Raw genomic sequence first — 26,867 nt, 5'->3', positions numbered from 1 at the left:
ATTTTTGGGCAGATTTGTTCAAGTTGCCGCATTGCTGAGACTCCAGCGCTCACCGTGCCCTTCATTACCTTTCAGGTTTCTCCTGTTTTGCAACTTCTACGTCAGTTGGACCAATAAGCTCTCTCCACAGCGGGATGACATCCTCTGTCCCCTCGGGTCTGGACAGAATCAGAACATGACAAGGCCCACTGGACATGAAGTGAATTAGCTCCTCAAAATGAGACTGTAAAGTCAAGAACAAACAAACAGTGTCGGAAAATCAATGCACCTTATTAGAATGACAATGCTTTTATTGTGTAATCTTTGATGGTTTGGTATTTCCTACTTTCTTCCTCCTCCAAGATTCTATAGGCTACCCACCAGCTAAGGTGACAGATCGGTAACTATTTTCTTGGCCGGCCTCTCTTGGCCGATGCCACTCGTTCTCACCTCTGTCGCTACCATTCTATACTCAGTCAGAGGGGGATGCACGAGTGTGGTGCACTATCCAATTTCTCTACTTCAATACAGGGTAAGGGCTGCCCCTTACTCAACGCCTCTCCCAGGTGGTATTGTACGTAGGAGGTCCATTGCATCCATCACAGTGCAGCCTTAGGTCTAGGGGTCATATTTCCCTCAACGTTTCTGAAGTTAACAGGAAATGGGAAGCCTGTATAAAGCGGGAATGTTGTTTCCACAGCTGAGACGTTCTTTACACCTCCATCTGAAAGGCTTTCCCACTCACCTCTTCCACTTTGTGTTGGTAGAAATCGCGAGCCTCTTCCTCTGTTAACGTCCGTTCCTGGTGAGTTAAGATTTCGAAGCCTGCTTCCTGAATCTGAGGAAACACTGGTAAACTTTAGCAGGAACTTTGCACCTCCAACTTCTTTCTCACTAACAACCCAACACAGACCTTGGTGCATTTTGTCCTCTGGCATTTCCAACATTAAACAGTCCAGGATGAAAAACCATACCAGTCACGGGAGCCCGATCTTGTGAATATTCCCCGTGTAATGTTATTTTCTTTTGTATTGCATCTTCACTTCTCTTAAATTGGTTGTTAAGCGGGTTGTAAGGTGCTTTAATACCAAATGTTTGGCAAGTAAGAACAGGGTCACACCAGGTAAGAGTGATCACCTCACTTGCACCTAGACCTGGATATATCCCTGCAGGGTTCTACATTAATCTTTGGAGATGGTGCAGACAGTAGCATCTTACTCACAAGGTCAGCCTCATGTCCGAGTCTAGACAGTGAGTGGCAATAACAGTGGTTATGCCATAATAGAAACAGAAAATGCTGGAAAAACTCAGCAGGTCTGTCAGCCTCTGTGGAGAGAGAAACAGAGTTAACGTTTCGAGTCCGTATGACTCTTCTTCGGAGCTCTGAAGAAGAGTCATACGGACTTGAAACATTAGCTCTGTTTCTCTCTCCACAGAGGCTGACAGACCTGCTGAGTTTTTCCAGCATTTTCTGTTTTTATTTCAGATTTCCAGCATCTGCAGTATTTTGCTTTTATCTTCATAATTATACCATGTTCTCCCAACAGTCACACATGTACATGTTCCAGTGAAGTGGGCGGGGAATGGTCAGGGTTGGGGGGGTGTCATTGTGTAACACAGAGGAACACGTGTGCTTAGTTTCCTTCCCAATGCTTCAGGAGGTGCTAGCTAACTTAGCTCAGGCTGGTTACATTTACTGACTGATCCATTGGACAAGGCTTCTCCCACTCATTTGGCTTAATTTTGAGCTGGCAACTACAGACTACAGTCAGATAGAACCTGCGGGTTTAAATGCTGAGAGTAAGAGTGTGAAGAGCTTGGCAAAATCACAACACACAGAACCACAGAACGGTTGTAGCACAGAAGGAGGCCATTTGGCCCACTGAGTTCGTGCCTACTCTCTGCAGGAGCATCTCAGCCAGCCCCACATTCCCACCTTTCCCCCATAGCCCTGCAAACATTTTCTCTTCAGATAATTATTCAGTTCACTTTTTAAAGCCATAACTGAATCTGCCTCTTCCACACTCTCAGACAGTGCATTCCACATTCTAACCACCCGCTGTGTAACGAAATTTATGCTCGTGTCTTTTTTGGTTCTATTCATCTTAAATCTGGTTTTTGACCCTTCCACCAATGGCAACAATTTCTTTCTATCTACTCTGTCCAGACCCCTCACAGTTTTGAATACCTCTATCAAATCTCCGCTCAGCCTTCCCTCTATCAGGAGAATGACCCCAACATCTTCAATATATCCTCTTAACTGAAGTCTCTCATCCCTGGAAACATCCTTGTGAATCTTTTCCGCACCCTCTCCAATGCCTTCACTAACTTCCTAAAGTGTGGCACTCAGGATTGGATGCAATACTCTAGCTGAGACCGAACCGGTGTTTTGTACAGACTTATCATAACTTCCTTGCTTTTGTACTTGATGCCCGGTTTGACAAAACCCAGGATCCTGTCTGCTTTATGAACCACTTTCTCAACTTGCGCTGCCACTTTCAGTGATTGGCACCCCAGCTCTCTCTGTTCCTGCGCTCCCTTTGGAACTGTACCCTCCATTTTAAATTACCTCCCCTCATTCTTCCTACCAAAATGTATCGCTTCATACCAAAGGAAAAATTGAAGCACTCAATTTCTGCTCGCCAAAATTGAAAATGCTTGTCATTAGTAACCAAGGCTTACTTTAAACCTGTGCATCGCTAGCAGTTTTATATTCAGGGATGCCCGGACCCACAATCAAACTGAAATTAAAATTCAAAGCTAAAATGTCATTCCATAAATACTAATTCTCAATAGGTTGAAACAAAACCTTTTCATCGCGAACAGTTCCAAGTTCTGCTTCTCACCTTCATTATTATTTCATCTGCTTTCCCATGAGCCACAGCATCAGGTTTGATGATTGCTACTGTGTAAGACTTGTGGGCAGTAACTGTATTAAAGTAAAACAGATGAGGTAATTCACAAATGCAACTAATAAGAAAATAAGATCGAGGGTATTCAGCCCCTTGAGCCTGCTCTACCGTCCATGACAATCATGGTGGTTCTTTGAGCCGAATTCCACTTCCTGCCCTATCCCCAAATTCTGCAGGAGTTTCAAAGATCAGTTGATCTCAGTCTTGAATATCCTCTTTGGCTGAGTATCCAAAGACCTTCCGGGCTAGAGAATTCCAAAGGTCTACAAAACTCCGTGAAGAAATTTCCCCTCATCACCACTTTTTTGCAAGTCACTTTTTGGAGTAAAGTTCAAGGGCTTTTCTATCCAATGTAAAGACCACAGAACTCAGTTGGCCAGGAACTTTTAGTTTGACAGAGTACAGATTCCAAGCATCACTGGCTCTCTTATTCTGGACCTGTACAACCACCATGAACTAAAGCGGTTTACATTTTTGGCAGTTCTCCTTCCTTCCGTTCCTTGCTCTCTGTGGGTGCTGGCTGTGCTTGAGTGGGAAGCACTCGTGTTTCTGAGTTGGAGAGGCTTTGGTTCAAGTCCCACTGCATAGACGCGAGCACAGAATGGCGGCTGACATTCCCAGCACAGTGCTGAAGGTGGTGCCGGACATGAGAAATGTTCAACCGAGACCCTTTCGGGTGGATGTCCAAGATCCCATGGCACTATTTCAAAGAAGAACAGGAGCGTTTCCCCAGTGTACTCCCGATATTTATCCCTCAGCCAACATCACAAAGAACGATTATCTGGTCATCATCGTGTTGCTGTTTGCAGGAGCTTCCTGTGGATAAATTGGCTGCCGGGATTCCTACATGATAACTCCTCAGAAGTGCCTGATTGGCTGCAAGCGCCTAGGGATGTCCTGAGGTTGTAAAAGGTGTTATTGAAATGTTACCAGTTCCACCCAATATCAACAGTGGGCCCAGCACCTCACCCTGTGGATACCCAGGGAGTATCAGCAGACTGGTTGGCACCTCACCCTGTGGATACCCAGGGAGTATCAGCAGACTGGCTGGCACCTCACCCTGTGGATACCCAGGGAGTATCAGCCAGCTGGCTGGCACCTCACCCTGTGGATACCCAGGGAGTATCAGCCGGCTGGCTGGCACCTCACCCTGTGGATACCCAGGGAGTATCAGCCGGCTGGCTGGCACCTCACCCTGTGGATACCCAGGGAGTATCAGCAGACCGGCTGGCACCTCACCCTGTGGATACCCAGGGAGTATCAGCAGACCGGCTGGCACCTCACCCTGTGGATACCCAGGGAGTATCAGCAGACTGGCTGGCACCTCACCCTGTGGATACCCAGGGAGTATCAGCCGGCTGGTTGGTGCCTCACCCTGTGGATACCCAGGGAGTATCAGCCGGCTGGTTGGTGCCTCACCCTGTGGATACCCAGGGAGTATCAGCCGGCTGGCTGGCACCTCACCCTGTGGATACCCAGGGAGTATCAGCAGACTGGCAGGCATATCAAAATTGAGCTGATGCCATCATCACCCGACTTCATCACCTGCGTACTTTCCAGAGGCGGACCCGAAAACTAAGATGATCTTTTCGCTCTCTAGCTCAGGGGGATTGTGACCAATTGCATCAATCCCAGGACCGGCCCTGGTTTAACATCAAATACGTCAGCACAGGCCATGGACTGAAGCTGGGACTTTCAGTTGTGTGTGTGCTGAGTGCTGCAGCAAGCGGTGCACTAACCTGTCATCTCCCCCTCCCTCCAGCTTAGCTCTTCCACTGCAGAAGTAGACAGTGGAAAGACAGAAATAAGAGAGTATAGAAAACCAGACGTTCGCCTGTGGGCTGCTCTCAAACACCTTGAGCTGCCGCTTTCAGACTTGCAATGGTTGGGAGTAATTAAGTCATTTGTTGAAGGTGAAGCGCGTTATGACGAACTGAAAGAGGGAGTTTTATCCCCGTCTGAATGAAAGAATGACCTCGGGGCCTTGATTTCAATCCATCATTGTAAATTTCCAGACGCTAACTGCTTCCGAAATCAGGGTCACCTTGTTGTGGTGTTTTCATTCAAGATTTCATTGCTTACCCACAATCTCCTCTTCATTGTCTTCCAACACCATCACCTCCTCCTCCTCCTCTTCTGCCAAGCCTTCATCTTTGACCTAAAAACCAAAAAAATAAATGCTGGGTGGGATTCTCTGGCCCCGTCCACTGCCCACCGCCCACCGCCCGCCCCTCTGAAAGCCAGCGGAGTTTTGGCCGGACCGCTGGACCTCCTTGTGGCGTGTGCTGCCACGATGGGGCCGGGAAATCCCGGTCTACGGCCTTAACTGGCTGACTTGTTAAACGCTCGTAAACCTTCACTGCTGGGAGGTAACCCATTGGCCCACATTAATCGGTATCACTCCAGAAGTGGATTCTGTGCCCATTCGTGGGCACACGAGGGAGTTAAAGAGAAAACAGGAGCTGAATTAAGAATTTCATGGTGATGAGATGGACTGTCATGTAGAGGAGAGAAGGGCTCTGATTGGTTGGCAACTCGACTCTTGACGGGCTGAGGTGTTGCCAGAGTCTCCTGTAGTATAAATTGTTGTGATAGTTTGAAATTTTGAATTCTTGCATTTGTCCAGAAGGGTGCAAGGTGAAAAGCTTCAGCAAGGGGGTCTCTATTTCCAGCAATATATTCTTATCTCCTTCCCCAGTAATGATCTCACCACTTTGCGCTCAGCTCCCTCCTCGAGGACCCTCTTTTCAGCTCCCAACTGTTCAAGGATGCTCTTCTGGAGCAGTGGGGCATTTGCTCCCCTCACAACAGCAACCAACTGGCCCCCCTGCAAACAAAGACAGAGTGACGTTCAAACCGGCGACGAGGACATTATTTTTTTAATGAAAGGGTTAAACCACAAAATAATCTTCACGGTTGATCAATAGTCAAAATATTTAGTGGCCGTTGACATTTCGAGTGGACGTCCAAAAGTAATGAAGTGAGGCAATCTGTCAATTGTAGCGTGGAGTCATGACCCGGGGAAATATTAATACAAGATCAAAAACACTGTGGGTGCTGGAAATCTGAAATAAGAACAGGAAATACTCAGCAGGTCAGGCAGCAACTGTGGAGAGAGACCAAAGGGGGTTAAGGTGCTGAATTTTACCGGCGTCCAGGAGGCAAGGTGAGGCGGCGGGGGTGGGGGGGGTGGTGGGGCCAGTAAAATTGCGGGAAGCTGGGTCAGGTTGTCTCCCTAATGCGAATCTGCCGCTGGAGCATCTTACCGACAAGCGGGACTGAAAGCAAACAGGCTGCCCGCCCCTTTGATTTACCCCTGTGAGGGCATCCCTTCGTATTACCACATGCCGCCAGCCAAATGGTGGGGCCATTGCCCAGTGTGTGGGCAGGCTGCCTGCTCGAATCGGAGGGGAACCCATTAACCAGCATCCACACAGAGATTTCAAACTCTTGGAGAGTCTGGTTTCGGGCTCAGATTTTATGAGGGCTGTTCCGTTCCCCCCACCCACGGCCCACCGGGGGGGTCACTTCGCCCATTGATACTCATGGCGCGATTGGGCAAGATATCAGAAGGGGTGTCAGCAAATATGGAACCCATCACTGAACAAGAGTGAGAGGGGGAGATCAAGTGGGGCTGGGGGAAGAGGCAGGACTATAATATAAACAAGTAAAGCATGTGGGGTTTTTTTTGCTTCAATATTAACTCACTCCGTAGAAGAGGAAGGTGGGTTCACATCTTCCTCTGTATTTCTGCAGTGGTTCAACAAGGTCCGCTTCAGCCTGGGGGAAAGAATTGTGTCAAAGCAGCAACATGATAAATGCTCCAGAAAGCACATTCCTTCAGCTTCCTCATATAATCACGTTCCTTTTTCATGCGACTGACCCGTGTCCCACAGCTGGAGCCAGTGGGCAGTTGGCTATCAGCTTTCTATAATTTGCCAGGCTGGTGGGGGTGCCAACCCTCCAGGGTTGGCCTGGAGTCCCCAGGGGCTGAAGGTCAGCCTCCAGGACGCTGCTGTGTGCTACCCTGGAGAAAAATCACCGGGACGTTTCACCATTTCTCTCTACCAGATATCAAAATATTGAAAATGGAAATAAAAGGCTGTTGGGCTGACAGTCAAGCATCATCTAATTGGGTAATGAGTCTTTTTGCTTTCCGATTGGCAGAGGAAGGCCGTGCGTCACATGGATGGACGTGTTGGCCGACCAATGGCGGCAGTGTGGGAGCAAGTCATGTGATCATACCTCCAGCAACACATCCAATCACAGTTGGCAGGAAGAGGACCACCATAATCGCCAACACTTAAACTGGCTCCACCATGGTCAGGGTGGGAGTGGAAGAGTTGCTTCAGCCGCAGCGTAACTTTGAGTTGCAAAGTATTCATGCGGAGTGGCAGCACTGACGTCCCTGTGCAGCTCTCTCTCAGACAAAGCCTTTGCCCGTGGTTCCTTCATGGAGAAGGGGGCTTATTTCACTGAGGAATTATGACCAGAATGGTGACAACCGCCGCTCCAAAACTCCGTGCAAGAAAAGGAATGCCTTACCACCGCAAAATGCAAGCGATCGTCCGCCAGCTCGTTTTTAATCTTCCGAAACAAGCTGATGACTGCCTTGCAGGGACCACACCAGGCCTGGTACACGTCCACCACTGCCAAAGAGATAACGGAACCGCATGTGAGCGCAAACTCTCTGGAATGGGGTCCAATCGCATTCGAGAGAGATCGCACAGGGGTGTGATATTATCAACGCAATCGGTGCCGTTCTGAGTTTCTCCATTGATAATTGGGGTCCATCACCAGGTGTTGGGGGGAGTCAGTTATCCTTTCATTGTCTTCTCAATATTTTCCTTTTATTACTGAGATATGGGAAAGACAACACTTATTGGACATCCCCAGCCATTAAGAGCCAACCATATAGTGTTAAACAGGGGTCATATGTAGGGCAGCCCAGAGCCACCCCTGTTTCATCTCATTTCCCACTGACATCCTCATCCACGCCTGTGTGTTCCTCTAATCCAATGCCCTCCTGGCTGGTCTTTTATATTCTACCCTCTGTAGACTCATCCAAAACCCTGCTGCTCATACCTTACTATGCACCAATTCCATTCGCCCATCACACCCTGCGCTCACCGACCTACATAGCCTCCCAGCTGAGCAGCATTTCAATTTAAAATTCCGAATCTTGCTTTCAAATGCCCCCCTCCCCCCGCCCTCTCTATTTCTGTAACCTCCTCCAGCCCTATAACCTCCTGAGATCTCTGCGCTCCTCTAATTCTGGAATTCTGCGCACCCTTGATGTTAATCGCTCCACTGTTGGCGGCCGTGCCTTCAGCGGCCTAGGTCCCAAGCTCTGGAATTCTCTCCCTAAACCTCGCCACCTCTCCATCCTCCTTTAAGAAGGCTTATGGAATACTCTCCTTCATTGGCAGAGGTATAGAATATAAAAGTAAGGATAGAATGTTGGAATTGTATAAAACACTGGTGAGGCCACAACTGGAGTATTGTGTGCAGTTCTGGTCACCATATTACAGGAAGGACGTAATAGCTCTGGAGAGAGTGCGGAGGAGGTTTACAAGAATGTTGCCAGGGTTAGAAAAATGTAGCTACGAGGAGAGATTGGATAGGTTGGGGTTATTTTCCTTAGAACAAAGAAGGCTGAGAGGTGACTTGATTGAGGTGTACAAAATTATGAGGGGAATAGATAGAGTGGACAGGATAAAATTGTTTCCCTTGGTGGAGAATTCTAGAACCAGGGGACATAGATTCAAGATAAGTGGCAGAAGGTTTAGGGGGGACATGAGGAAGAACTTTTTTATGCAGAGGGTAGTTGGTGTCTGGAATTCGCTGCCCAAGTTGGTGGTAGAGGCAGAAACTCTAAACTCTTTTAAAAAGTACCTGGATCTGCACCTTAAGTGCTGTAAGCTGCAGGGCTATGGGCCGGGTGCAGGAAGGTGGGATTAGAAAGAGCACCTGGGTGTCCTCGGGCTGGCATGGACAAGATGGGCCGAATGGCCTCCTTCTGTGCTGTAACTTTTCTATGGTTCTAAGATGTTCCTTAAAACCTGCCTCTCTGACCAAGATTTTGCTCGTCTAACCTCATATCTCCCTCCGTGGCTCCAGGTCAGCTCTACACTCCTGTGAAGGGCCTCAGGATGCTTCACGACATTAAGGATGCTGCGTAAATACAAGTTGTGGTTGGAGGTTCACTGAGGGACATCAGTGAATCAATTAGTTTTTTTTTCTCACAATAATCAAATAGCTTTCCTGATCAGTTTCTGGTGCCAAATCACAAGTTGCCAGTCGGTGGTGGAATTGTAGCTCATGAGCCTCTGGACTATTGCTCTGGTATCCTGATCGCTAGCCTACGGTCACCTAGCCTGGTTCCTCTCCGCTCTTGAAGCTGGGGACAGTTCCACAGGTGCCATCACCCAGGGCCTTGCCCGGTGGCCATTGTGACCTCCAGGGCGCACGTTATCATCAAACCGGAATTCCGGGACCATGGAGGGGATCCCAGGCCTCCCGCCATTTGATTCCTGTCTATTGTCGCATTTCTTCATTTTTCTGTAACTTCTCATTTCCAGGCACGTTAATTTACTCACCTCATTTGGTGAGGTTGTAGCTTATAAATGAGAGTTTGGGGCTATTTCGAAGGTGGGCTGTGGGGGCAGGAGCTGTGTTCGCTTTGCAGTATCGGTGCAGCAGCCACTGTGACCTGAGGCTTTCTATATTGGTGCTCGCCGGTACTGGTAGAAATTCTTTGTTATTTATTGAAGTGAGGAGATTCCACAAAATGCCATGACTTGCTCTCTCATTACAGCAAGGGAAACTTTGAACAAAATGAGTGACGTGTATCTGTTGCCAATATCAACTTAAACTGGCTTTACTTTGGAGGCTTTAAAGAAAGATGGCCGGCAGAGTTTCAGAAGGGAAATGTAAGTGTTGTTTTTAGCTTTGAACTTGCATTGCACTGGCCTCTGAAGGCAAGTGGTATCAGATCAGCTGCCCATCGTACATCACCGCTGCTTTCATTTGTATCAGCCAGGCTTTTCAGATGCTGCTCTAATATCAATCCTATGTAGTGACCCACTCCAATGTGGCAATGGAGAGCACCACTAAATCACCAGCGGCCACTGTTTATGTTGGGAATGAACTGTTCCTTTCAGTAATTGCTGGCACTGTTCTTGTGTGGGGGATAATTACCCTGTTTGTACTAACTTGGTCTGTAAGCCTTTAAATGCAGGTGTTACGCTATCTAAAACAAACGGGCTAATGCCTATATTAAAAACAGTGCCCAGGGGAATCTGGTACAAGCAAAGCCAGCATTCGTACAAAAATAGCGCCAGTTACAAAACATGGAGTGGAATGTCCTGTGGAGGGGGCCTGATTGCAAAGTTAAACCGGGAAGTACTCCCACTCATACGCCCATTTTAGCAATATCAATTTCCTCTTAAATTTCCTGCCAATCTCATTTGCGTACGTTGGAATGTAAAATTTGATGTAAGCAAGTGTTAAAGAGCATAAACAACGGAGACGCATGGAAAGTGCTGAACTCGCACCATATATTCCTTCTTCAAGTATGGAACTTATAGTTACAGGCTAGCTCTCATTCCGCACGTTGAGTAGAATGTGCTTAAGAATGTGCAATTGTGGAAGCTTTTCAATTTTAATGAGATTTACAATGAAGCCGTATAAAAAAAATTATTCAAGTAACAGATAATATCGAGCAGGTCACAGTGAAGGTCAGCTTCTTTAAGAGCCACTTAACAAAAATTACAGTAAAACACCAGAAAAACTCTTGGCTTAATTTTACACCTCTTTTTGAACCAAGATAATTGCAGGAAATTCAAGGGCACAACTCTTCACCCCAGGGACAGAACCATTATAATGAGCTCCAGTGTGCTTGGGTGAATGGATCGATAGGTGGGTGTAAAAGGTCACGAAAATTTAGGCGCAATGTAATTATCTGCACATCAAGCTCTTATGTCTAACCCTGCTTGAATCTAGCGGCTCTTTGCTCTTACACTCTCTTTATGGGAGTTTCTGGGCGTATGTACACAGAAATAATGCCCCATATCCATGTTTCTGTGTAAAGATGGCATCAGCAAAGAAACAGCCCTCAGTCTCTGTGCTGTTAGAATGTTTCTCTGGCATCCAATCTCGGGTGACCTAACATTCCCTCCAGCTAAATATTCGGGAAGATTGAAGCCATTGTCTTTGGCCCGCCCGCCACAATCTTTGTTCCTTTCAATGCCGCGTTCAATCCCCTTCCCCAACCATTGTTTCTGGCTGAATTAGACTGTTTGCACCCTTAACACCCTATTCTAGCTGTGCTGATGACTCCATAGATTCACCATCACAAACACTTATTTCCACCTCCACAACATTGCCTTCTTTCCATCCCACCTACCGCTGAAAATCCTCATCCACGCTCACCTCACCTCCAGATTTAATCATTCACATGTTCTCCTGGTTGACTTCCCAAGCCATCCTTTCTGTCCACGATAGTTCATCCAAAATTTTGCTGCTTATATCTGCCCTGCACCAAGCCCTTCTAAACCATTGCCTTTGGCTTCAATGACCTTCATTAACTTCCAATCTACTAACACCTCAAATTTACAGTGCCATCCTTCAGTTTAAATCCTTCCATAGCTTCACCTCCCTCTATTTCTGTAATCTCCTTCAGTAATCCCACCCCCTCCTCCCCCACTCCAGACTCCATCCTGCCATTGGCAGTTTAGGCCTGAGGCCTGCAGCCAGTAATTTTTGCATTTTATTTCTGCTTTGTTCTTGATATTAAGAGAACCTGTATTAAGCCTGCATTGAATATTTAAAGTTACTCTGTAGACTTTGATTAAGTCAAACAATTAATCAATAGGAATCAGTCGTTATTAACTGTAGACGTGTTTTAACAAGACCTTGTTTTTCATTCTGGCCGTTCACAGCTGATATTTCATTTACACCTTTGTTTTCCCTTTTCCAGCTAGACTTACTGAAATAAAGCTGTATTTTCTTAATCAGAAGTCCTTTTTCTTACTGCATTCAATGGTCCTTAAACTATAGGCCAGGGCAATGAATAGCCTTGCATGTAGGGTGGCCAAAAGTGGTGTGGAGTCAGGAGACGGAGTTTGATTGATGGACCTACAACCTGATTGCTGGCAGGTGGGAGGCACCATCAAAAGATGCATAAACAACTTGAATATTGCAAAGTCTGCAAAGCCTTGCAGTGCCTGTGAGGAGGATTGATAAGGACTCCTGTTCTCCAGACCCTTATTTTGAGGAAGTCTGCATAGAAGACTCGAAAGGCCAGAATGGAGCCAGGAACTGGACTTAAAGGAGCACAGCGTCTAACATGCGGGGTCCAGCTGAAGTGGATTAGTCAACCATGAGAGGAAGAACCATCGACAGAGTGACTGACCGGAGTACCCACCTGTGCAAAGTTATTCGGAGACTCAGTGATGTAAGACCCATGGGGAATTTCCCCATTTTGGAAAAATGTCTTGAACAGACCAGTGTGCGGTCACCATTTGTAATATAGTATATATAGTGTGTATTTGTAATATAGTATGTATAGTGTGTATTTGTAATATAGTATGTATAGTGTGTATTTGTAATATAGTATATATAGTGTGTATTTGTAATATAGTATGTATAGTGTGTATTTGTAATATAGTATGTATAGTGTGTATTTGTAATATAGTATATAGTGTGTATTTGTAATATAGTATATATAGTGTGTATTTGTAATATAGTATGTATAGTGTGTATTTGTAATATAGTATGTATAGTGTGTATTTGTAATATAGTATATATAGTGTGTATTTGTAATATAGTATGTATAGTGTGTATTTGTAATATAGTATGTATAGTGTGTATTTGTAATATAGTATGTATAGTGTGTATTTGTAATATAGTATGTGTAGTGTGTATTTGTAATATAGTATGTGTAGTGTGTATTTGTAATATAGTATGTATAGTGTGTATTTGTAATATAGTATGTGTAGTGTGTATTTGTAATATAGTATGTGTAGTGTGTATTTGTAATATAGTATATATAGTGTGTATTTATAATATAGTATGTGTAGTGTGTATTTGTAATATAGTATGTATAGTGTGTATTTGTAATATAGTATGTATAGTGTGTATTTGTAATATAGTATGTGTAGTGTGTATTTGTAATATAGTATGTATAGTGTGTATTTGTAATATAGTATGTGTAGTGTGTATTTGTAATATAGTATGTATAGTGTGTATTTGTAATATAGTATGTGTAGTGTGTATTTGTAATATAGTATGTATAGTGTGTATTTGTAATATAGTATGTATAGTGTGTATTTGTAATATAGTATGTGTAGTATGTATTTCTGTAAAATTGCCTTTATCCTTTATTTTAATAAATGTTTTTCTTTCTTCCTTTTTAATAGTTATCTTTCTTTCATTATCTTTTAATCATTAATAATTGTTTAATATTTGTCTAATAAAGATTGTTGTTTTCATACATTGCTTGGCATTGAGTCACTCATTTCTGTTTGTCCAGAGTACGGTTTGGGATCTAAGTGAGACTCCACAATGGGCTCTCTCCTGCCCCTTTTACAGCAGCTGGACCTGCAGCTGCCTTCGCCTCAAGCTCTGGAACTCCCTTTTTAAATTCCTCCACTTTTCCACTTTCCCCTCCGGCTTGGAGACACACTTTCAAACCCAGCTCCTTCCCTTCTAACCTTTGCCTGTCGCCCGGTGTCCAGTTTTACCCCACCTCCGGCACGTCTGCAGATTTTTTGTGCGTTAGGACACAACACAAGTGCACGTGGTCGAATTACTGTTGCCCTAGGCAGATGGAAAGCCAGGCTGATGAACGCCACCTTTCTGGTAATTTATGATGGGCTTAACCCTTGTCAGATGCAGGTTAGAATCTTATGGTGCAGAATTAGAATTAAATACGATAATATATTCAGAGCCGCATCCTTTCTATTTCAATAAAGGTGTTAACCTGTCTATTCCAAATACTTCTGTTAAAATAGTGGGCACAGGAATGTCATTCAACTGATATAATGTGCTCATTATTAATATTGCACCGCGGGATTTCATTCCTGCCCTTTCGCTTGAAATTGTTTTCTGCCTCGAGGTGGAATTGGCTGCGTTTAGTTTTGATGAGTTTCTTACCAGTCAGTCCAGTGACGGCCAACGTCACATCCCATTGCTCCTGGGTCAGAATGGCAGTCTGCACAGAAAACACAACAGCAACTGTTGAGTGTGCTTGGGGTTATTGTACAGGTCAAAAGTCAGGATAATTCATTCCAAAATTAATTTCCCCATTAATAGGATACACCTCCCTAGTTAGGGGAAAAATACATAAAACAACTTGAGGAGGAAATCGGAGCAGGAACTATTACCTGTGACAGCTGGTGTTGGCTTCAACATCTTTCAGCTTGAAGGTTGGGGGTTTAAATCCTACTCCAGTATTTCAGGACATGGTCTACAATGACATTGGTGAATCCCCAGCACCATCAGCTAACTCATTCATTGCCTCGAATGAGAGATGAAATTACGGTCCTATTCCAGGTGGATATCGACAATCAAATTCAACTATCCCATAACCAACATTCTCCCCAAAAAAAAAAGGCTCACCGCTCATTCTCTAAACTCGATCCTTATTACTGTTTCTTATTTTTAAACCGAACTTGGCCTGCTGAGCAAAGAGAAGTCAGATGGTTGACCCTCTGTCTGAGGCTCATCCACAGCAAACTCCAGAACAAAACAGCTCTCCTCTCAGTTTCCGGAATGTCACGCCTCATTCAGCCTAGGCCTAACACATAACCTTATAATGATACGCAGGTGTATTTACGATGACTGCTGTCTGTGGGATCTTGCTGTGTGTAAAATATCTGCCTCAGTTGCCGATATAATAGTCACTGTTCTTTAGAATACACCATTAAACGTGAAGGACTTGGAGGTGTCGGATATGGTCTTTTTCCTTCTCTGGTCCCACTCTTTCTTAATCACCAAAATCTCCCTCCCAGAAAGACCCACCGGTTTAAGTAACAAAAACAGAAGGTGTTGGAAAAACTCAGCAGCACCTGCGGAGACTGAAACAGAGTTAACGTTTCGAGTCCAAATGACTCTTCTTCAGAGCTTTTCTCTTCAGCTCTGAAGAAGAGTCATACGGACTCGAAACGTTAACTCTGTTTCTCTCTCCACAAGACGCTGTCAGACCTGCTGAGTTTTTCCAGCATTTGTTTCAGATTTCCAGCATCCGCAGTATTTTGCTTTTACCACCGTTTTAAGTATTTTGTTTATCTTTATAACTGCTCTTTTATTTTACAAAGTTTTCCTTGTTCTGCCATGCTCCACAGTTCCTCCACACCAATTACAATCTTTCCACTGATTGTAAATATCCCTGACTGGTTTTATGTTTAGTATTTTGCTACGAACGTTAAGTGATTGTTAGGGTGCCGCTTCTGGGATAATGTCTATCCTGGCAGTGTGCGGGAGCAGGGTTAGCATCAGCGGGGATACAGTCATTGGGCAGAGCTGCCTCAGCATCTTCACATTCCAGGTTCATTCATCTCCCACACGTTCACAGAACACAGTAACTCATTCATTCTGCCCTTCCTGACGTCATTAGCACTCTCTGTCTAAACAAGGACATATAAAAAACAAAATACGCAGAAAATATGTCTGACATGCGAACATGAATCACCAGCAGTTTGACGTTTTAAAAGGAATATTTACTGATGGTGGGTCAGCCTGTTCAGTGGGTTTGGGTTCACTTGTGCCCCAGTAAACACGTTCCCATAAATTTCTGTTTGTGCTATTTTAGTGCGGTCTGTTTTAACCCATCTAAACTAAGCTGGGTTAACAGCAGTGCTCAAATTGTAGACGGAAACTCACATGAACCTGTTAACCAGTGCACTAAACCTAAGAGAAATCAAACCGCTTTATGGGCTGAATTTCCCCGTCGGGGAGCAGGGGCCGGGGCCCGCTCGCCGATGTGTAAAATCACGGGGATGATGTCGGGCGGAACTCCCGATGTCATCCCGCCCCATTTAAATTTTCAGGAAGGCGGGCGGACAGCGAAATCAGCTGCGCGCCCGCCGACCTGTCAGTGGCCAATTGAGGCCATTAACAGGATCATTTATACAATTAAAGGACCTGCCCGTCCAACCTTAAGGTCGGCCAGGAGCCCTGGCCAGGAGCCCCGGTGGGGAATAGAGAAAACATGAAACCTCATCCAGCGGCGGGTTGATGTTTCATGTAGGGTTTTAAAAATTTTAATAAAGTTGTTTTGGAAATTATGAACATGTCCCATCTCGTGTGACATTGTCACATGAGGGGGACACATGAGGGAAATTTTTTTTCTATTTTTAATATTTTATACAGTAGAGCCGATCTCCCTGAGGCTGCACTTAGCCGCAGGGAGATGTGCGCTCTGTCGTGCGCATGCGTGAAAGAGCGCACTCTCGCTTTTGGGGAATCGCCCGCACAGGGAGCGCATGGCGCTTCCCGCCGGACATCACGCTGGGCGGGCCTTAATTGGCCCTCCCTATGTAAAATGGTGGCACGGTCCCAATCGGGGGCGCCGATCGGAAGCGCGTCCACACGCGCCCGCTCATCAACTTCCCCCACAATGTGGGGGGTGGAAATTCAGCCCTATGTGTTCACAGGTTGGAATAAATCTTAAACCTGTTCACTTACTTGGCTGCTGATGGTAAATGCAATTTACCCCGAGTGGCACTAACTCCAAACAGAGTCTTAAGGTGCTTTCTGTAAATCCACGATGCCTGGGTGACAGGACAGTGGGCACACTTCCAGTGATCCCATCACAATTTTAATGATTAACCAATTCACAATATAGCAATGGGTTTCACCTGGGTCCTTTTTCAACGTGCTTGATGCAGAGACAATGCTCGGGAAACATTCTCACTTGCTGTTAGTGCATGTAAACGTGCTGAAGGAGTGCCAGCATTGTGGGCTCAGCAGTGGTCAGCACAGGCAGTCTCATCGGAAGTGAACCCACAGTAAACAAGCTTGAGGAAGTACACGTTGGGTTCTGCATCACGGAACACAAGCCCAACCCTGTATGTATTTAAAAACTTTATCCTCACGACTATTTCTTATTTTTGAACTGGACCTTTCTGCTGAACAAAGACAAGTCAGATGGTTGACCCTCTGCCTGGGACTCTCTGCACCATTTGCATTTGAGAAGTCGATCTTGTTGGCAGAGTCGATGGGTCCGACTGAGACAATGGGCCGGATTTTCCCTGCACGCCGGCGTCGGGAGTGCCCGTCGGTGTGAGCAGACAATATGGCGAGGGGGCCAAAAATCAGTTTCATGGCGACATGAAACCAGTTTGCGATCGTCCGCTCAGCCCCTCGATGCTGGTCCGTGTTTCCCGCCATTGGACGCTGGGACCCTCATTGTCATACATCAGCTTATCATTATCAGGCCAGCCCACCGGAATCATCATCCCCCCCCCACCTCCACCACCAGCCCCCCCACATCACGCCAACGTGTCTCACGACAGCGTATTGCGGTGTGCATTTGGCGAGCTGCGCTTTGAGGGGAACGCGGAGGTGATCCCACAGCAACATTACACAGCGCTCGCCCAGGTCGCCTGTTAGACTTCAAGGTTCAGGCACGTTGTGGGGTGGGTGCAAGGGCTGCCCTGCGGCTGAGGTGAATTTGGGGGTGGGGACAAAGGATGCCCTGTGGTTGAAGGTGGTGCACAAGCACATGTGGGGGGGTTGGTGGGGGGGTGGGTGAGGGAAGCAGCCACACATCAGGGAAACCTGTATAAAGTGACCATTCCTCTGCAGCTGAGACAGTTCAGGTGCAGCCACATTGATATGTTTGGAGTCGGGCCTCTAGCTTATCTGCTCACTCGAGCAACACAGAGGCATCAAAGTGTCACCAAACGCTCCAGAGCTTTTCACCCCTCGGGCCCAGACTGCAAACTAATGAGCATTTTAGTGGACTGTAGAACAGTTGGCCGACTGATCATGTTTTACAATCTCCTTGCTGAAGCTCCCCATGGGGCAGTCACTGGTGGTGGTGCTCACAGCCCCTTTGCAACGTCACCATCCCAGTTTGGACCTGTCTCTCCCATGGTAACAGTGCAACCTTGCAGTGTGGGTTAGGAGAATGCCTGTGCCTGAGCTGAGAGCACAGCCTGCAGTCCAGTGGGCAAAGCTGCTGCCAATCGGTCAGGTGGAGTGGGGCAGAGGTGGGTGGGGTTTTGGGCAGCCTTAGAACACACTAAATTCTGACCATCCAAGTGGTAAGGGATGTGTTAAGGGACCTTCAGACTTAACCAAGAGAGGTTCTTAGTGCATCCAAACTAACCCACGTGTCTCTCTCTTTCACCCTGCAGGAGGGGTGATCATGGAGCCTGGTGAATTAGCTGTATGCCTCATGGCTTACAGAGAGTGGAGATGACGGTGGAGAGAGTGACCGATTCTCCTGGCTGTGCAGAGGGAGGAGCAGCACCCTCTGGAAGAAGGTTCAGCACATGCTGCTGAAGAGCCACAATGAGCTGTCACTGGTCAGCGCTGAGCTAGACCCAGGGTCTACAGACACCGTCTTTCATTCCTGCAGATGACGGAGATCCAGTGTTGCTGAAGACTGAGCACGTCCAGGGAACTGGTCAGTCACATCTGCCCCAGCTGCTGCAGGATTTGGAGCCACAGGGACATGGAGGGCATCCACTGCCACTGGCTGTGAAAGTGACCCCTGCGCTCGATTTCTACACCAGTCGCTCCTTCCAGGGCTCCACAGGTGACCTCTGTGGGATCTCACAATCCACCACCCACAAATGTATCCATGAGGTCACGGATGCCATCTTCACGAGGGCAACACAACTTTGTGCATTTCGCCCAGGACCAAGACAGCCAGGATGCAAGAGCCATTGGATCTACCCAGATCTCGGGTTTCCCACAGGTACAGGGTGCCATCTACTGCACTCATGTGGCGCCCAGGTCTCAGTGGCAACAAGCGGGCAACTGCATCAACCACAAGGGGTTCCACTCACTGAATGTGTAGCTGGTATACACATCCTGCAGGTGTGCGCACGGTTTCCAGGGAGTGTGCACGATGCCTAGATCCTCAGTCAGTCAAAACTCCCTGGAGTCTTCCAGGGTCCACAGAGGCTGCAGGGTTGGCTCCTCGGGTACAACGGCCACCCACAGAGGCCGAGGCTGATGATACCCGTGTAGTGGCCTCAGGCTGCAGCAGAGCGACGCTATAATGAGGTTCATGCAGCAACTCGCAACTTGGTGGAGCAGACCATTGGGATGCTGAAGATGAGGTAACGATGACGGGGATGAGGCCCTCACACTGGCCAATTGAGGCAGGCATGCTCGGGAGTCCCTCATAGCTGTTAGATTTGTGGAGAATGATGACAACATACATTGAGGATTCACCATAGATCCTCACATTGCATCTGTGAATGTTTGACTCCAGTCTGGCTTATGGCAGCGCGAATACCCTCTGTGAGAATGCTCCTGTCATGGAGACGCAGGGGAGGCTCTAATAGTCACTCGATCACAGGAGGATGATGACAACATGCAGTGAGGACGCTCCATAGATCTTCACACAGCCTCTGAGAATGTCTGACTCCTGTCTGGCCGAGGGCAGCTCACTTGTGCTCTGTGATCAGGGTCAGATAGAGACACAGCCATGAAACTTTAGACGCATCTGATCCCTTGTCCGCCTTCAGCACCTCAGCCCTTCAGTAGCTGGTGCACAGCATCACTGGTTACAGATGCTGGTGTGATGGGGGCCAGCCCCACCTTAAAGGTGCTGAGAGCACAGAGAGAGAATGAGGGAACTCTGTGACACCTGCCCACTACATTCTGGCAGCAATGACCAGCACCATCGAGGTGCAGGTATCAGTAATGTGTCCAGGGAGTGTGAGGCCGGACCATCACTGTGGTCTGAAGGCTGCACAGACACAGGGAAGAGGCCCTGGACTGAGACACCTGCCTTTATCTTGTGTAGAAAGGTTTCACATCTGAGTGACACAAACACTGCTCATCAGAACAAGGAGCCATAGGCAGGGAGACATTTTTGAGAGTTTATTGACAATAGTGAACATTATGTACAAGTGATTAACACCCGTGGCCAGGCTGTGTGAACTCCATCTTCCTGACTGACACAGGTACAGCTCGCTGCTGCTGCTGCTGTGGTAGTTGTGTGCTGGGTGCTGTTGTAGCTGAAAGGAGCCAGGAGTTGTTGCTGAGATTTTGCTGCTTCCTGCTTTTTGCCTCAGGCACCTCGGGGCATCATTTGCCTGTTTTGCTGCTACCCAGGGAACACTACAAGCAGGCCTGACCTTACCACTGGTTTTTGCCGGGGCTGCAGGGGCCTGGGGCCTGGGGCTTCGGAGGAGAGAGAGAGAGAGAAGAGTGAGAGAGAGAGAGAGAGACAGAGAGAGAGAGAGAGAGAGAGTGAGAGAGACAGAGGCCAGGAGGCAAGGTCTTTTTGAAATAACGTCAGAGGTGGGTGTTGGAAGTTTGGTTCGGTGGGGGCTGAAGATGACCCTGTGTCCCTGGAGAGGGAGCACACGGTGTCTGTCGGCACCGTCGAGGCCTCCGTGCCCGGTGGGCACTGCGGGGACTGGGGTGTTTTATCAACGCCTCTACTCATATTTTGATTTAATGTTTGCAAGTTTCCTTTAAATTTTGTCCTTGTTTTTGCAGTTTCCCTTTAATGGGCTGCTTTTCAATTTGTCCCTGATTTTGTTAATTGTCATTGGCTTAAAAGAGTTACATCATCTTAACTTTCCTGACCCTGCCTTGGTGCTCCCCGGACATCCACAGTGGAGGTGGAGGCAGCCTGCTGACTGTGACACCCTGTCTGTGATGACACTGGCGGGCGTCCTCTGGAGGGCCGAGACCTGGAGGACCCCGGCCTGCTTTCGGGGTCCTGCTGTGTGGCAGTGACATCCTCCTCGGCCTGTGGAGCTGGAGCTGCTGGGGTCACAGGAAGAGGGGATTCGGATGGGCCGGACACTCCCGGAGTCACCTGGGTAGATGGGCCCGGGGTGTGCACCTGCTGACCCTCCTCCCTATGGGTGCCCGAGGGACCCTGGCTGACTCCATGAGCGTGAGGGATAGCTGGAGTGAGATCGAGCTGCTCCGCACCCCTCTCGCGTACAGACTGTTGGAGGCCAACTATGGTGTCAGTGATGGAGTTGAGCCCGTGCAGCAGGGCAGGAGCGACATCCTGGACCAAGGTCTCCATGGCGGCCGCCATCCTGCCAGTGTTGACCTCGGTGCGTTGGCAATGCCGGCGCTATCACCTCAGCCTGAAGATGGACGGACTCCTCCATCGTGCCTTGCAATCTGAGGAGTGCAGCGGACATCCCTTCCTGATTTTCCCGAGCTTGTCTTTACAGCTCCAGCAACTGTGACATGACCGAGTCCAGAGGCTCCTCATCTGACTCAGACTCAGCAACGTTCTGGCCTCCAGCAGCTCCTCCGAGTGCCGGGGACCTGGGAAGTCCCTGTCACCGCCTGCTGTGGGTCAGACAGTGCGATGTGCTCACCAGACTGTGATCCCGAGGCTACTCTAAAGCTGGGTCCCACCGAGGTGTGTGTCTCTGCGCTGGTGGAGGGTGTGGGTGACGCTGTGATGGGACTTCAGGGAGGGTGCCTCCAGATTCCTCTTCAGAGGTTTCTTTGGGGCCTGACTGGAGGCCCTGGGTCATGGACTCTGTCGGATGTTTCCCAGATGTGCCTGTGAAAGCAAGGGGAGATAATTAGTGCAGGGCAGTGGCCTGTGAAACAGGACACATCACTCACAGCCTGGTTGTCTGATGGATGTTGCACTGCTGGATCCTCACTTGGTAGAGCAGCGCCGACCTCACCGTCAGCACAGGACCGGTCCCGGTCATCGCCGGCCAGCTGGATGGCTCTGTTTTACAATCTGTGAGGACCTTGATTTCAGGCATTCCTCCACCAGCCTGTGACCTCTCATGTTGTTGTGTGCCAGTTTGTCCTGCATGGATAGAGATGGAGAGAGTGCATTAGGATGCCTGCTGGGCCCGATGATAAGCATGCCTGACCTGTGTGGCTGGTGAGTGGTCCCATGGACAGGATGAGGACAGTGACAGTGAGTGTGAGAGAGTGAATACTGATGTCCCTTAAACTGTCAGTGAGTGAGGGCCCTGTGGGTGTGTGATGGGTTTGTGAGGGTGTGAGTTGAGAGCGATGAGAAGAGTGACTTACCCTGGGGAATGGAGGAGATCATTCATCCTTTTGTGGCACTGGGTGGCTGTCCTCCTCTGCAGGGTGTTGGCACTGACCATCACTGCCACCGCCTCCCAAGCCAGATTGCAGGAGTTGCTGCCTATTGGGGCCATGTCTTCCATGCAGCAGTTGTGGGCTGGATGCACTGGGAGATGCGCGTGGCTGCACTTAAAATATGGCATCTGGCGTGATGAAGCGGCGAGGTGATGGTGAATGAGAGCCTACCCGCCATGGAAATGGTGCATTTCCAGGAATGGATAATGAATGCAGTGGATTTGGGATGATGCAGAGTGAGAACCTGTCATTGCCGGGAGCAGGTAAAACACTGCGGTGGTCATGTGACTCTGACTGGCGTGCCCATTGGCCTCATTGGCAGCTTCATCACAAGTGTCATGAGCCAAGTTTGCAGTCCCTTATGTCCAAACAACCAGCCCTTAAGATATTTTCCTGGTCATTAAAATCTCAGCAAGGTTGGGCTAAAGGATATAACAGCTGCCAGGGCACTTACATGAACATCTTTTTGTGGTTGCCCAGCAGTTCTACACTGACGGAATAAAACCCCCCATGGCTGATGAAAGCTCCTGATGGGTTGGGGGGGAGCTGGGGAGGTGATCCTTGGATTGCCATTATGTGTAATTGATGGTACCTCGGACCTGTGAGAAGCCAGACAGAGAGTTCCTGCTCATTCTGGCCATTGCCGTCACAGGGGAAGGTCACGTTAATCATCGCCCCGGGAAACAATCCACCCTCCACCTGCAGGGTCCATTTGCCAGCAGCTTACGGTGAGGCTCTCGCGGTGTCTCTGGTGGTCCACTGGAAGCAGCCAGAGGCAAAGAAACTGAGGCAAAGGGTAAAGTGTGGCCACTGGGTTCTGCAGGGAGGAGCTCATCTTGATGGAGGCTGCAGATATCTGTGACCACCCGCATGTTAACCTGAGCCTATGGAAGTAATGATCCTCCGATACGTTAAGGAAGGTGAGCCTTTGTCCGTGCAGCCTCTCCTGTGACCCTCACCGCTTTGCTGCTCCTCTCTCAGCTCTTCTCCATATCCATGTTCTCAGGGTGTGCTTTCTGCACATCTCTCTTGTGCCCCTGCAGAAACCATCACAGTACGGCATTGTTGCCGGGATGGTGATTGGCCAATAGGACATAGGACAAGGAGGCCTATCGAAAACATCCATGGCAGGCCCCATCCTGATGTTGTCCATTTGAAAGCCTCCAAACTTCTCAAAAGTGTCTATGCTGACACAAGAACTCGACAAAACATTTACCAGAGGGAACTGAGGAGCTTTTATTGAGATCCAGTGATCTCAATTTTAAACACCCTCATGGGGTAGCGCTTAATCTTGCCTCCATTTCACTGGCAAGTTCCCCGAACTCCAGGAAACCCATGCTCGAAGCGTTAGATTCAAATCCCTATTGAAGCCATTTGAAAAGTGAAGCATTGTCATGTGCTAGTGAAATCTCTTTTAAATATTATTTCATGGGATGTGGGCGTCGCTGGCAAGGCCAGCATTTGTTGCCCATTTCTAATTGCCCTTGAACTGAGTGGCTTGCTCAGCCATTTCAGAGGGGCAGCTATAACAGTCAACCTTCAGACCAGGTAAGGATGGCAGATTTCCTTCCCCACAGGGGATTCGTGAACCACATGGGATTTTCAACAGCCAACAATATCTGTCATGTTCATCATACCGAGACCAGCTTTATATTCCAGATGTTACTGAATTTAAATTCCACCACCAGCTGTGCTGGGGTTTGAACCCATATTGCCTGAGCCTGGACCTCTGCCCACCACACCTGCGTCTCTCCCAGGTTACTTGCACCTAAACACAGTGGGTTAAGGTTGGGTTAGAGAATTGAATGATTCTTACCTTCACACCTTCCCCCCAACACGTCTTTCATCGAGGGTTAAAATGACTCCCCTCCCAACCCCAGCCTTGCATTACCATCTTCACATCCAACTGGAAGGGATGTACCGAACTCACATTGCTTGAAAAATCCATCATTCTTTGGATGGAAACGCGTCATAAACGTAACTGGGAACAGTTTTACAATCTATGAAGCTGTTGATAAAAATGCGTAATAAATAAAACGGAACCTTTCGATCTGTTTTTTCCCTTTTTGAGGCCTACCTGTAGTATTATTTCCTTCTTCTTCCCGGCCATGTTCCCCTCTCCTGATTAGAAAACAAAGTGAAAATCACATTAGCCAGATTCAATCTATCTCCATGGCCTCTTTATACTCATCTTGAACCGGAGCAGTTTCATGTCTGGCTAATGGTTCTGTTGAAAGGTCAAGGACCTGAAACATTAACTCTGTTTCTCTCCGCAGATGCTGCTGACCTGCTGAGTATTTCCAGCACCTTTTGTCCTTATATCATATCTGGCCTCACTGCTCGCTGAGCTGAGATGCTAAAGTCTAGCTTTGTCCATCTACTCCAGTATGACAAATATCTCCAATTTAATTTGGGCAACTAGGAGGAATTCTGATGTTTATAGATGAGCTACCTTAAAATTTGGTAGTTGGAGGACAAGGTGGCACAATGAGTTAGGCCTGTGTCATTTTCTCTCTGGTACCAGGGTTGATTCCGGTTCACACAGTTGGGATGAAAATCGTCACTGTGCCTGCTATCGAGGGTAAATTGCTGGGGATTCTTCACCCATAATCAAGTTCTGGCTCAACGAGATCTTTCAACAGCCAGTTGATTCCCTTTCCGCTTATTAATTTTGTTGGAAATGGGAACTCTGAAAATTTACTCTGAAGGATGCTGATCGAAATGATTTTGACCTGAATGAAGCAAGTCGTTTATGAGCTGGAATCAATAACATTTCCCATTACCGCACATGAGTTGGCACTCAGTTAGCAATGTATGGTATTAAGGATGACCAGTGTACAAAATGGAAGCAACACATTGATGCTGAGTTTGAACATAGGAACATAGAAACAGGAGTAGGCCATTCAGCCCATCGAGCCTGTTCCACCATTCAATACAATCATGGCTGATCATCCACTTCAAATCCTTCTTCCCCGCACTAACCCCACATCCTTTAATATCACTGGTATTTAGAGATCTGTCAATCTCTGCTTTAAACATACTCAATAACTGAGCTTCCACAGCCTCTGGGGTGGAGAATCCCAAAGGTTCACAACCCTCTGATTGAAGAAATTTCTCCTCATCTCAGTCCTAAGAGGTTTCCCCCTTATTTTGAAATTGTGTCCCCTGGTTCTAGATTCCCCAACCAGGGGAAACATCTTACCTGTGTATACCCTGTCTATTCCTTTAAGTATTTTGTAGATTTCAATGAGATGACCTCTCATTCTTCGAAACTCTAGAGAATATAGGCCAAGTTTGCCCAATCTCTCTTCATAAGATAGTCCTACCACCTTGGGAACAAGTCTGGTGAGCCTCCCTCTAAGGCAATAATATCCTTCCCTAAGATAAGGGGACCAAAACTGCACACAGTATTCCAGGTGCGGTCTAACCAAGTTTCTATACAATCGAAGCAAGACTTTGCTACTCTTGTACTCAATCCTCTTGTGATAAAGGCTAACATACCATTAGCTTCCTAATCGCCTGCTGCACCAGCCTTGTTAGCTTTCAGTGACTTATTGATGAGGACACCCAGATCCCTTTGTACATCTACACTTTCTAATCTCTTACTGTTTAAAAAATACTTTGCACATCTGTTCCTCCTACCAAAATGGATAAGTTCACATTTTTCCAATTATATTCCATCTGCCATGTTCTTGCCCACTCAATGGGTGGAATTTTCCCTTCATGAGACTAAGTGCGCTGGTGGGCCCACCCCATTGTCTGGAATGGCGGGAACTCGGGCCTGATTCTGCGCTTGGAGGGTCATTAATTATGCAAAGACGCCCATCGGTCCGATACACCTGGCAGGTCGGGAGCTGATTTGTCCGCCCGCCGTCAGCTGGTGGATTCGAGGGTCCGGGCGCCATATTTAAAGGCCAATCTAACACTTAAAGTCACTCTCTCTCCAGCCCACCTGTGGCAGCCAGAAGTGGAAGGCCAGGGGCCTGAAGAAGGCAGAACCCCGCTTCACCCACCAGGCCCTTCAGACCTCGATCAGAAGGGTGCGGGCACCAAGACGTGTGATCTATCCCAGGGATGGCTGCAGGAAGCACAGCAGCCTCACCTCTTCAGCCTGGGGTGGCATCGCAGAGCAGGTCAGCGTGACCGGCACCCACACCCGAAATGCCACCCAGTGCAGGAAGAGAGTGAATGATCTCACCTGCTCCGCCAGGGTAAGTCATCCTTCAACTCCCTCCAATATCAAACCCTCATCATGGCATCACGGACTCAAACGGCTCCTCTCTTCAGGGATCTCACACAACCATTACCGGGGAGACACATATCAACACTCATTCTCTCACCGAGACTTTCACATCACCACCATCCCATCCATCATGTTGCTCACACTCCACCCTCTGGCTCCTCTGGGGAGGGCTCACCACACACAGGGGACACACATCTCACCCAACCTCTGCTCCATCCTGTCTCATCACCTGCCTTTCTCCTTCATACAGGCCAAGCTGGCACACAACAGGCACGAGTGTGTGCAGACTGGGGGAGGGACGGCCGACATCATCACCCTCGCTGAGCTTGAGGAGGCTGCAATCGAGCTGGCTGGGGGAGGACAGGGATCGCTCCTGTGGGGAAGGGGAGATCGGCCTCTCCCACCCAACCCAGTATGGATCACAGCTCCATCACTTC

At 47.9% G+C, this 26,867-nt stretch overlaps 1 protein-coding gene across 1 annotated transcript in view; it reads right to left on the bottom strand.

Annotated features, from left to right (window-relative positions):
• The window catches only part of LOC144686946 (thioredoxin domain-containing protein 6-like), a 52,369-nt gene that overhangs the window by 23,587 nt on the left and 1,915 nt on the right, over window positions 1–26,867 (bottom strand). The window contains exons 2-9 of the mRNA XM_078552790.1: window positions 14,049–14,141; window positions 7,437–7,540; window positions 6,600–6,671; window positions 5,602–5,718; window positions 4,974–5,049; window positions 2,826–2,908; window positions 725–817; window positions 69–223 (exon numbers count right to left, since the gene is read on the bottom strand). Coding sequence (XP_078408916.1) covers window positions 69–223; window positions 725–817; window positions 2,826–2,908; window positions 4,974–5,049; window positions 5,602–5,718; window positions 6,600–6,671; window positions 7,437–7,540; window positions 14,049–14,141 — 793 coding nt within the window. The remainder of the gene's footprint in view (window positions 1–68; window positions 224–724; window positions 818–2,825; window positions 2,909–4,973; window positions 5,050–5,601; window positions 5,719–6,599; window positions 6,672–7,436; window positions 7,541–14,048; window positions 14,142–26,867) is intronic.

This window comes from Cetorhinus maximus, chromosome 11 (genome assembly GCF_964194155.1).
Source record: "Cetorhinus maximus chromosome 11, sCetMax3.hap1.1, whole genome shotgun sequence".
Lineage (NCBI taxonomy): Eukaryota > Metazoa > Chordata > Chondrichthyes > Lamniformes > Cetorhinidae > Cetorhinus > Cetorhinus maximus.
This window is presented reverse-complemented; position numbering and strand designations above follow the sequence as displayed.